We start from the raw sequence: 13,277 nt of genomic DNA, 5'->3' as shown, positions 1-13,277 counted from the left end.
ACGGTAGTGCATAAACATTAGTAGGCGCAGTCTATATTAAATGGCAAGGGACTTTGACCTCATTCTTTTTGTTGGTCGTATTATTATTTCTTTCAGCCTTTCTTTTGTTGATGTTTACTTGCTGAGCTGACCATTCCTCGTGTGCTGCCGCCGTGTATTGTGTGTCTTTAATTTGCTGTGACAGTAATACCGTCTTGCGCGTCCGCTGGCTTGTATGTCTGTAGTATACCTTTAATTTTCTCTGACGGTAATACAGGCGTGCGCGTCGGTAATATGCCTTTAAACTCCTCTGACAGTAATACTGGCTTGTATGTGGCTGTAATATGAGTCACTGTATTGTGTGCCTTTTAATTTCCTCTCGCAGTAATACTGGTTTGTATTTCCGTAAAACACCTCTAACTTTCTCTGACAGTAATATCGTGCATCGCACCGTGCCCAGCGCACTTCACCAGAAGACGCACACAAGGATTTTTATTAAAGAGGATAAGCAACCAAAAACTCAAAGCCAGAACATCCAACCGTAACTCTCCATACCTGACCCTGACCTAAAACCCAAAGAAGCTTAATTTATAAACCTACACCCCACCCATAACCCAGGTGAGTTAATTAATAAGCAACTTAAGTGGGTAAATAGGGCAGGACCCAATTAAGGTAGACACCAAATGAGAGTATAAAAACAAGTGTAGAGTAGGTCGTAACATTCCATTTTTGTGATTTCCTCTCATATTATAAGCACACATAGACACTACAACAACTACAAGTACAACATCTGAGGTAATCTAAGAGTAGTAGCACTGCAGCTCAGATATACGAAGTGCTGTGGCTTCATTTGCAAATGGGACAGCTGTGTTAAAAAGTCACATTAGGTTAAAAACAACTGGCATCTCTGTAAGCCTTTGCTTCCAGGGCAGAAAAGTTTGGCACATAAACCACTTGTCAACGCAACAAATATATTTTTGCCTCCTCTTCTTGTAAATCTGGAATGATGAAAAAAAATTGTTAAAGTGATGAATAATGAAAGGTGTAACATTTTGATATTTTAGACCAATTTTTCCACAAATAACAGATTAAGGAAGGATTTTTGTTAGTCCATAAATCAAACATGCCATCAATGACAAGAGGTTCAAAGATCTGCTAGTGGCGCTGAAGGAAATCCCATGGAAGGCATTCAGGGATGTTGCTGAGAAATCTCTAGGCACCTACAGAGCACCAAACTGCATAATGCTGTATGACAACTTGCTTCAAGTACACAAAACCATATAGCACAATATGTCATTTAAGATAGATTTTCTCCATCAGGGCATTCTTGATGTGCACCAAGGAGCCTTTCCCCCAATTACCCTAATCCAAACCACCCTAGATGAAATAATAAGTATCCATGAGTTGAAATGACCAAGGGTGAATCCACCCCTCCTACTCTATTAAATGCTGGAGTATCTGCGAATCCGATTCACCAAGGCATTTCAATGAGGAAATGGAGTATCCATGCACCATAATGACCAAGGAGATCCAGATGACATGATCAAGACTTGTACTGAAATCAAGAGAGAGAAATACTATGCTGTATTAAATGACCTGGTGTCTGGGCACTGCATGGTTAAAATATTAACTCTTTGTTAAGGGCCTGTGGCAGACTTAATCCAGTCTATAGTGGAGCCGTTGATGTAAAGTTGAAAGGGTTTAGTATATTCCTTTTTTTGTTTTATCCACATTATTAGACAAATTGTTATTGTTGCACGAGTCTGCTAGCAGCTCCAACTCCACTCTGTACGCTGACTCATTATTGTTGCTGATGAAGCCCACCAGTGTTGTATCATCAGCAACTTTCATGATTAGAGCTACACTTAGCAGAACATTTGTGACTCAGCACTGTGAACAGCTGTGAGTTCAGCACACAGCCTTGGTGCTGAGCTGTGCTAGAATGATGCGGTGCTGAAGGTGTTGATCATAATTTTTAATTTCTGAGGTCTCACATTTAACAAGATTAGAATCCAGTTGCAGAAGGAGGTACTAAAGTCCAGAAGTTTCATCTTCTATATCAATTTTTGGTAATTATTGTGTTAAATAAATGAATTAAAGTCAATAAACAGCAATATAATGTGTCTTTTTTATTGGGTGGGAAAGGGTCACTTGAAGGATGGGGATATGATGTTCTATGTGGAATATTAAGGGTGACATGCAAAGTAGAAGAGATCAAGTCCAGTAGGCAGCCAGGCTTTTATGTAGCCTATGATTTACCTCTTGAATTCCTTCAGTAGGTCTGATATGACCGCCTTGGGACTGTAGTAATTAAGGCAGGAGATGGTTAACGTCTTTGATGCTATTATGAAGGTGATGACCTTCATGTAAGCATGTAAGGATGACCACTTTGCTTTAGGGAGATGTTGGAGATGTCTGTGAGGATGTCTGCCATCTGCTCTTCATATTCCTTGAGCACGTAAACCAGAATGGATTTTCTCTGAATAGAGTCAGTGGTGGACAAACACAGCACTTTTGCAGGAAGAGATAAACTAAATACTCTGCCACACATGTCTCTGGTGCCCTGAAAATGGCCATGGATTTTATGACTATAGTTGTGCTTAGCTTCTCTGTGCACATGGGACAGTTTGGCATTAATATTCTGACAGCTGTCTTGTCACCCAATCTGAAGAGGGCATCACATGTTTTGAGAAGAATGCACACCTTTGTAATCATCCATGGCTTCTGTCTGTCTTTTGTTGTGATAGACATAGAGACAAAGACATCTTCTATACACTTCCTGATATATCCTGTCATAGATGCTTCATGGTCATCCATGTTGGTGAAATGGCTACAGATAGTAGCTTCCTTGAGCATATTCCAATCTTTGTAATTGAAACATTCCTATTTTTCTGATGCAATTGCTTTTGCCCATATTCTTATCTGCTTTTTCACCAATTTCACACATTTGAACAAGATTAATATAGTAAGTCTGAATAACCATGGTGGAGGGAGATGGGTGAGGGGTTACAGACTTATATACTTCATTTGTGTTCTTTCCTCATGTAGTAAAGGAGGAGATCTGATTAGACTTGTGCATGATTTAAACTTCAAACAATAATAAAAAAGCCATTGAAGATATGCAGTTTGCTCATGACTCCAAGAGCAGGGGCGTCAAACTCTAGTCCTTGAGGGCCGCAGTGGCTGCAGGTTTTCATTCTAACCATCTTCTTAATTAGTGACCTGTTTTTGCTGCCAATTAACTTCTTTTGCCTTAAGTTTAATTGACCTCTGAATTATTTTGTTCCTTAAGCAGCAAAACAATAATGAGACACAAAACAAGCCGCCACATGACCAGCTCACCTGTGCCCATCACACAATATGTGGAAATAAAGAAAGGTGAAGGTCTCAGTAAGGTAGATGTCTCCGGTCACCAAAACATTTTGAAGGTGTTCTTAGAAAAAACAGAAAATCAACAGTTTTGGAAATGTCTGCTATAGCAGAATGAGAGCATCAACAAGCTGTGAATTTAAATAACAGGTTTAATTAACAGCAAGGATTGGCTCCTCATTAAGAAACTGGTTGGAGTGAAATTGGTTGGAGTCTGAAGCCCTGATTTAGCTGGTCATCTGTTGGCTCGTCTCACGTCTCATTTCAGTTTGGTTGTCATTTAATGAAGAAAAAAATCAATTGAGAGGACTGAATCCTTAAAAACAGGGCAATTAAAATGAAGGGAAAAGGAATTAATTAGCAGTGAAAACTGGTCACTGATTAGGAATAGGGTTAGAATGAAAACCTGTAGCCACTGCGGCACGCCAGGCCTGGAGTTCGACATCCCTGCCATAGAGTACAGCCAGTTTTTTCTTAGTTTTGGAACTAAGGAAATGTACATCACCACAATAATAACAGCAGTACATTCCTTAAGCAGATATTTAGGTTGGCATTTAACTGATATGTTGCATGCTTCACCATTGGTGAGCAGTGATTTGTGACTACTACAACATTTATATACTATCATGGTTAATATAAATACAATCAGTCATTCTCCAATCCACTATATCCTAACACAGGGTCACAGGGGTCTGCTGGAGCCAATTCCAGCCAGCACAGGGCGCAAGGCAGGAACAAATCCCGGGCAGGGTGCCAACCCACCGCAGGACACACACCAGGGACAACTGAGGATCACCAATACACCTAACCTGCATATCTTTGGGAGGAAACGGAGCAAACCCACGCAGACATGGGGAGAACATGCAAACTCCACAAAAGGAGGACCCAGAAAGCAAACCCGGGTCTCCTTGCAGCGAGGCAGCAGCACTACCACTGCACCACCATGCCGCCCAATATAAATACAATATAAATATAATCTGTGTGTATAGAATGGATGTCACAAGTTCTGAAGTTTTTCATGAAAACAACAGCAAAAGAGCTTTTGACAAGGTTTTATACCATGCATGCTTTCAACACTGAGATGCTAATTGATTTCGACAAACTTAGTACTGTCTGGGGGATGTTTTAAAATTTCAGAATGTAGGCTCTGGAGTATATTAAGGATGTGGCCAACAATATCACCTAAAGGAATTTGCATTTGCTTATATACATTGGCTTTAACCTGCAATGTAGCAGTTCATCTTAATGTTGTTTTTTCCTCACTTGTTTCCTGGGAATGCTTAGAGATTAGTTTTGATGTAACCTATCGTGTTACATTTAGCCAACTTAGGGGCTAAAACTTCTGCCTTACGGATTCTGAGTCTTGAATTCGAATCCAATGCCTGGTCTTTGTTGATGTGGAGTATGCCTGTTTCCTTCTCTTTAGGGTGTTTTCCCTAATTGCATTCTATTTTTCCTCTAATATCCCCAAAGATGTGTGTGTTTTATTTTTTAATTTGTGATTTTAAATTAACCCTGTGTGGATTTGTGTGTGACTGATCTGTGTGATAAACTGGCACTCTATCCAAGGCTGGCTCCTGTCTTGTGCCCAGTGCTTCCAGGATTTGCTCTGACCCACCATGAGTCTGAATTGTATTAAGCAGGTTTCAAAAAGTTAAGTTAAGTTATGTGGTCTAATTGCTGAAGCATAGGACTTTAAACCAGCAAGTTGGTGGTTTTAGTTCCTGATCCTGACTCACTATGCATTCACTTACTCTGCCTGTGTACCATTTGCTAAAATACAAGTAAGGCATTTGCACCATTGTTTTGTGCTTTTGAATTCTCTTGAGATGGGTTTAACTATACAGTTAGAGTCACATGTTTCTCTTCCATGGACTCTCAGCTCATCCACAATTATTTTGATCTTTGCATCTGATACAGTACAGAAAATTAAAAATCTAATTAAGTGGGTTAAGAAGATGAATGGATTGCTTGAATTGCATTGAATTATAGCCATGTTGCCTGCTGTACATGTGTCTTCATGATTATCTGCAGCAGCCCTATTTTACATGGATACATACTTTAGTGGGTGGTGCACTGGTTTGTACTGCTGCCACATGGATCCAGTGTTATGGGTTCCATTTCCATGCTTGTGTCTTAATTTTTTACTCTAAATTGACATCGTAATGGAATGTGTGTAGGTGGTCCTGCAATAAACATGTACCTTTGTCCTGGGTGCTTCTCCAGCCCAACATGGTGTTAACAGAGATTGATTGAGTTTGAGAACATGGTGTTCTGTACTCACCCATTGCTTTAATATTCCTTTTCACTATATATGCAGTCTCTACAGTGTTCTAGAAATGTGTTGGAAGAGTTTACTCAGAGATGACAAAGTTATTTGTTTCTAACTGCCTTCCTACATTTCATCTAGGGTCAATAAAAATGTTCATATACACCAAGCCTTCTCTTTCTTTGATTTAGACATAATGGGCCTGAAAAGGATGCTGGAAAAGCTGGGTGTGCCCAAGACTCATTTGGAGCTCAAAAAGATGATATCTGAAGTGACAGGAGGATTTGGTGAAACCATCAGCTATAAAGACTTCATCTGCATGATGCTGGGGAAGAAATCAGCCATTTTAAAACTGTGAGTCAATATTGTATAAACACAGTTGACAATCCAAACAGGCAAAAAAAAGCTCATCTGCACAGCTCATTCATGATTCAATACTTGGAGACGTGAAAGTACAACAAATATTTAATTTAGGTCAGACTTGGCTTAGGATTTTGGATTTAACAAAGATGAACATTTAGTGAAGAACACAGCACAAAAGTATACATGTTTTGACTCAGTAAAACATTATTAGTTTTGAACACTCTGAAAAAAATCAGAGTAGCATCGATCTGTTGTGGCTGCTGCATATTTTTAAATTATTTTTAAAAACAGTCTATATTCTTTTTTTAGAATTGTTATGTTGTTTTGATTTTACTTAACAAAAAGTGCAAATTCAGCATTTGAAACAGGACTGTATATTGATTTTAATAAAACAGAAGGTAATAAATCATACTGAGGCCATTAAAATCCAATTGAAATGAAAGAAGCGACATTTAAAGCATTACATGACACCTAAGTAGGTACAGGTTTACAGATCTAGCCTTTACTTTTCTGTGTGAGTTTGGGTATCTTTAAATGAGGAATAAAAAATCATGATAAATAAAGTGTGTGAATCTGGAAAAGAGACATCTTGAATGTTATACTCCGTTGCATTTCTGGAGGCTTTCTGTTCTTTTCCAGACTGTGGCTCTCTGGAGATGCAGTAAGTTAGTTATACAGGGAATGGAGTGGCATACAATCAGCATGTTGTCTACACAGTAGTAGTTTCAATGTCTAAAACAGACTGATTACTCTCTACCTGACCAGGGTTTGTGTTCAACATCACTGGGTACAAGGCAGTAGTCAATCATGGACGTAATACCAGTTCATCATAAGTCACATGTGCACTCATTCATACCAGATTTAAATCACCAATCACTCACTAACTTACTCAGAAAGTTTAGAGTTTTTTATTAAATCAGGACACATATCTCTGTTATGTCAGAAGAAAACCAGAGTACTCTTAAGAAACCCATGGGAAGGACATACAAACAAAAAACAGACAACGATTCAAATGGGAATTAACTCCATAATTTTGGCGCTATTAGGTGGGAGCTCTAACAAATGAGCCATCATGGAATGGAATGCAATGGAAGGCAGGCTCTATTGTAGGCACAGAGCTGGACAGTTTGACATCCGTGGCAGAGCGACGGGCACTGAGCAGGCTCCTGTCAATTATGGAGAATCCACTGCATCCACTAAACCATGTCATCTCCATACAGAGGAGCAGCTTCAGCGACGGACTGCTGTCAATGTCCTGCTCCACTGACAGACTGAGGAGATCGTTCCTCCCCCACACTATGCGACTATTTAATTCCACCCTTTGGGGGGCGGGGAGATTAAACATTAACATTATTCAAAGTTATTGACTGTCTGTATACCTGCATTGTTATCACTCTTTAATTTAATATTTTCTTTATCAGTATGCTGCTGCTGGAGTATGTGAATTTCCCCTTGGGATTAATAAAGTATCTATCTATCTATCTATCTATCTATCTATCTATCTATCTATCTATCTATCTATCTATCTATCTATCTATCTATCTATCTATCTATCTATCTATCTATCTATCTATCTAATTACTTTATTAGCCATATATATTTGCACGTAGTGTAAAAGGAATCTGAGCTGTGGTTTGCTTACACTGATGCATTTAAAACATACACATAACACAATCATTGTAATACAATTTACAAATAAATACAAAATAAGATTATAGTTCAAGTACTATATACAAATAACAACTTATCTAGTATAAAATGTGAACATTTAGAAATAGATAAAAAATAATAAGAAGTAATGTGTTTGGGAAAAGACAGTCTTTATACCATGTCATAATAACCTTTAGTGCTGTGTGAACATTTCCCAAAAGAGAGGGCTTGAATGATATTACATCTGGGAGATAATCTTTGCATGCATGCTTTACATAAATCTTGAAGTCTGGGCAAATCACACCCAATTATTTTCTCTGCAGCCGAAATGCTATGTTGAAGTCTTGTCTTGTCCTAGGGCAATTGGTCCAAATCATTCAGTAATGGAGGACATTAAGATCGACTCAGTAATCATAGTGTAGTACTGAATTCTTTAACTGATTTAGAAAAATAGCCTTCCTAACAATGGAGCTGATGTTAACTTCCCATATGAGAAGTTAGAATCCAAGCTATCCAATATTTCATTTTTTGATTTGACTTTTCTATTCTTGGCTCATGGAGAGATATAGCTTAATCAGGCAGCATCAGACATCTGGCTGGAGCCGAACGTCAATGAGATTCTGTCTGATGGCAGGACTCATTCATACACCTAAACATAGCTTAGGCTTACCAATAAAGGCAGCATGCACATCTTTCACACATATATGGAAACCAATGTGCAAAGAGAAAAAAATCATTGCAACACAAGGAGAGCAGAAGGTTATATAGAGATGGTGGCTAGTCTTGGAAACTGGCAGGCAATAGCACTAATCATTTCTCTGACATGCTACTCCACTAAGAAACCATCATTCAGTTTCTCATTTTGCTTTACCTTTATAAGGTCACAGGCAGTCAAAACCAGTTCTGTCAGCATTGTTCACAATGAAGAAACCATCTCGGGAAAGGATAGTAGTCCATTGTTCAACCTTCATATCTTCTATAAGTCTGTGTGAGCTAGGGCAATTTTCTATGCTATGGTGTGCTGGGCCAGTAACATCACTTCAAGAGAGGTCCACTGAATCAACAGGCTAATTAAAAAGGCAATTTCAGTTATAGGACACACTGTGGACCCCCTGTGGGTAGCAGCAAATGAAGGAGTTTAAACAAAACGGAGTGTCATTATGAAAAAGGCTGCATATCCTTTCTCTGATACACTAATAAGTATTTTTAGCCAACAAATTATTCAGCAGAATTGTGTCAAGAAACACTATCGGGGCTCCTTTATACCTACAGCAATACCTGTGCATAATGCCTTAATGCAGGGGTGTCAAACTCCACGCCTGGAGGGCCGCAGTGGCTGCAGGTTTTCATTCTAACCCTTTTCCTAATCACTGACCAGTTTTCATTGCTAATTAACTCATTTTCCCTTCATTTTAATAGCCCTGTTTTTATGGATTCAGTCCTCTGAATTTATTCCTTTCTTCATTAAATGAGAGCCAAACAGAAATGAGATGTGAAACAAGCTGACAGATGACCAGCTAAATTGGGATTTCAAACTCGAACCAATTTTCACTCCAACCAGTCTCTTAATGAAAAGCTGATTCTTGCTGTTAATTAAACTAGTTATTCAATTCCACAGCTTGTTGCTGCTCTCATTCTGCCACGGCAGACATTTCTAAAACTGTTGATTTTCTGTTTTTCTAAGAACATCGTCAAAATGTTTTGGTGACCTGAGAGATCAACCTTACTGAGACCGTTATTTTCAGATATTATGTGCTGGGCACAGGTGAGCTGGTCATGTGGCGGCTTGTTTTGTGTCTCATTATTGTTTAGCTGCTAATTAAGGAAAAAGAGACAAGTAAGGGGTCTGAGTCAAGTTAATTAAAACTAAGGCAAAGAAGTTAATTATTAGCAAAAACATGTCACAAATGAACAAGGACAGAATGAAAACCTGCAGCCACTGCGGCCCTCCAGGACCGGAGTTTGACACCTGTGCCTTAATGGGATTGTGTCAGACAAGTCAGAATTTTTCTTTCTTTTTAATTTTCTTCTTTGTTCAGACCAAAGTGTGTGTGTGTGCATTTAGTTATTTATTTACTTACTTACTTATCTTCCTATTTATGTATTTATTTATTTAAAGAGGTTCTGTAAAATATCAGATTTTCCTCTGGGGACACATAAAGTTCTATGTGTCTATCTATTGCAGTACACAATGATGTAAACATACACAAACACTGCCAACACCCACTTTCATCGATACAATTTACACTCATATATTAATCTTAACTGCATATCACTGAGCTGTGGATGGGAAAAGTTTTTACTAGAGAAAGCAACAGATCCAAAAGTAATGTGCCCAATCCACATAACCTGAGACCAGAGACTGAATCCAACACTTAGAGTTGTGATGCAGTATCACTAGTCACTGGGCCATCCCCAGTACAACCAGTCCACTGGAATTCACTGTTCACTCAGTTAAAAAGTGAAAAAGGAAGTAAATGTAATGTACAAAGCTAAATGTGTTAGTTTGTCCAATATGCAAATCTACAATGTTGATCCAACTCCCCCAAGTGTTGCACAGATTCGCCATTTGTGCAGGCTATGTTTCATTCTGCAATCTGACTGCACCTTTGCTTTATTAGGGGAATTGCCTCAAGAGGCATTTTAGGGACTTGGTGCCAATCAGCAAAGTAGGCAACAAAATATTTTGGGGGCAAACAAACTCCCTTAGTGTGTACATCTGTATTTTATTCCACCTTGGGCAGCACCAGTTACCCCTGCTAGTAAAAAATAATATTAAATAGGTTAGAATTTATTTTACTGCTCATGTTAACAATAAACATAAAAGGTTTAAGATCTCAATGGAATATTTCAAGACTAAGTCATGCATTGGCTTTTAAGACCTCATGGAATCCTTTTTGGTAGTTTAGTCTAGTATGTGCTGAGCTAATTGAAGTGTGTACACTGAAAAAAGTAAGGACCCAACATAAGAACTTAACATGACACAGTCATAGACACACAATCAGTAAATGACTTTCGCCAGCTAAATGGAATGTGTATTTATAAACTGTAAAAATAAACAGACCAGGAGGTGAAGGAGGAAAAGGCCTTTAGAGTACAGTGATACTCTTCTCTACATCTGTGGACGCTAAATCAATTACTATCATGTTGCCTTGTAGCAACTGTTATATTGCTTGTCTGTCGTTTGGCATTTACTTGACCTTCTATTGCTGGTTGTTGTTGCCATCACAATAACAGAAGAAGAAACCAGTCACAGCTAATTACTGCCTGATTGAAGCTAAGCAACAGTGGAAAAAGGTTATAAAGTCCTTCTTGTTTACTGGTATTTTACATTTTATCATTCTTAACTAGTCTATGCTAGCACGGTAGTTAGGACTGCTGCCTCACAGCTCCAGAGTTCTGGGTTCAAATCCTATCTCAGTCTATCTACAGTATAATAATAATAAATAATAATAAATTTTATTTATATTGCACTTTATATTTTAGCAATCCCAAAGTGCTACAGAGTAAAAATAGAATAATAAAATAAAAAAAAAAAGAACATAAGAGTCTATAAAATACTTTAACAAAATGACTTTCTAAAAAGATGAGTTTTTAGGTTTCGCTTAAAGGCCTCAGTCGACTGTGGGGCTCTCAGGTAATCAGGGAGGGCATTCCACAGCCTCGGCGCCACCGATGAAAACGCCCTGTCACCCATGTATGTGCAATCTGCTTCCTTCCCATGAGACTGTGTGATTTTGTTTGGTTTTTTTTTTAATCCAAAGTTATAAGTTTTAGTTTTATTGGCGAGGCAAAGCTGGCTTGGTGGGTGTGTGCCTTATCGTCAACTGATGTCCCATCCAGTGCAGCCTTCTGCTTTGCACATGAATCTGTGCCTCCTACAATACTTAATCGGATTAAGTGGCTTAAGAAATAGATTCATTGATTACTCCTTTCTGTTTTTAATAGGCACCGTGACATTTTTGTAACTTAAAGATGTGAAATCTTGATGGGGACTCGATTAAATTGAAAATAGTTCTAGAATGTTAGTAGTCTTACAAGTCTTGAAGTAATAGCATCGTAATGGATTTTAACATTTATACAGGTCCTGTCTAAATGTATCTGCAAACATGTTTTACTCACCTTAAACCTTTTTTTCTCCTTAATAGAATCCTGATGTTTGAAGACAAAGGCAAAGAGCCTGAGAAACCCACTGGCCCTCCACCAAAGAAGGGGATTGCTGACTTGCCATAGATGTCCTAATAAATGCTACAACAAAAAAGTGCCATGTTTCACCTGAAGTTCTATACAGGAATGGAAGAGCCCTTCTATTAGGTGAAAAATACCTCTCCCATCTTCCCTAAAACAAAAATCTGAGCTTACCATCACCATATCAAAACACAGCATTTTAGAAGTATCTTATCACTGTAGTTCTCACAGGATTCTTTGCAGTCTTTTCTCTAAACGAATGCTCTTTTAAGTACATCTAAGGAGTTGCTGGCACAGAGACTGACTCCAGATGTATCCATGTTTGAAATTTATGAATTTGTAAAGCTATTTAAAAATCCTGCTAAAGAAAAAAACGTTATTGTAACCTGGTGGAATTATTAAGTAACTGAAAGCACAGTAAAGCAAAGCCAAAAGAAAATGGACCAGACCTGCAAAGCACTGTTCCGAAGTGTGCACTAATTACCACGTGAAACTCATCTTCCAGTAATCTATTTGTTCATGTTAAATAAAAGTTATTACATTTTTACAAACTGTGTTAATGCAAGATTCTTGTGTATACAACATTACTATCATAATTGTGGTTTTGTGCCACTACCTTATGGCTCTAGGTTCCTGGGTTCAAATTCTACACTAAGGTAATGTCTGTGTGAATTTCACACCTTCTCTTCTTGTGTCTCATCAATTTGATTTTAATTCCATGTCCAAAAACTTTTCTGTCAGTTTAATCAGTGATTCTAAATTAGCACCTTGTGGCTGTATGCATGAGTCCGGTCTGTGAACCCATCTAGGCTTGTTTGTACCTGATGGTGTTGCAAAAGACTCCCACCTCCCCAGTGGCATAATTAGAATTTGACAGGCTCTAGTGCAAAAAAAAGGTAACTCAGGCCCCTCATGTAAAATTTAACTGAATTAAATAAAATTATGTATCAATGAGATACACAATAATAATAATAATAATTAATAATGTGCATATAGTGTTTTATTACCTTCCCAAAACACTTTACTGTGACAGGAGTCAAATCCAATACCATACCACCTACCTGGATAATGCAATGGTAACCATTTGTATACTCACCACTCATTAGCCATTAGACAGTGAAGGGGTGAGAGAGATAGTCAGTTAGAGACAGGGAATGATTAGTGACCAGAATGACCAAGCATGGTGGGAAATTTAGCCAGGACATTGGGAAATGCCCTATTCTTTTTGAAAGGGGTCCAGGCATGTTTTATTACCATAGAGAGTCAGGAGCTTAGCTTTACACAGTATCTCTTCAGAAGAACCACAACAATTGTTACAGCACACTGTCCCCGTTACTGCACCAGTGCATTGGGATCCACACATAGACCACAGGGTAAATGGCCCCTGCTAGCCTCCTCAACACCTTTTCTAAAGCAACCCAAGTTTTTCCTCGATGGACTCCCATCCAAGTATTGGCTG

At 38.4% G+C, this 13,277-nt stretch overlaps 1 protein-coding gene across 1 annotated transcript in view; it reads left to right on the top strand.

The window, feature by feature from the left end:
• The window catches only part of LOC114651176 (allograft inflammatory factor 1-like), a 66,965-nt gene extending 54,596 nt beyond the window's left edge, over window positions 1–12,369 (top strand). Inside the window, exons 5-6 of the mRNA XM_028801132.2 lie at window positions 5,809–5,971; window positions 11,779–12,369. Coding sequence (XP_028656965.1) covers window positions 5,809–5,971; window positions 11,779–11,863 — 248 coding nt within the window. The 3' untranslated portion in view covers window positions 11,864–12,369. The remainder of the gene's footprint in view (window positions 1–5,808; window positions 5,972–11,778) is intronic.
• The last annotated feature ends 908 nt before the right edge of the window (window positions 12,370–13,277 follow it).

Source organism: Erpetoichthys calabaricus, chromosome 1 (assembly GCF_900747795.2).
Source record: "Erpetoichthys calabaricus chromosome 1, fErpCal1.3, whole genome shotgun sequence".
In the NCBI taxonomy this organism is placed as follows: Eukaryota; Metazoa; Chordata; class Cladistia; order Polypteriformes; family Polypteridae; genus Erpetoichthys; species Erpetoichthys calabaricus.
This window is presented reverse-complemented; position numbering and strand designations above follow the sequence as displayed.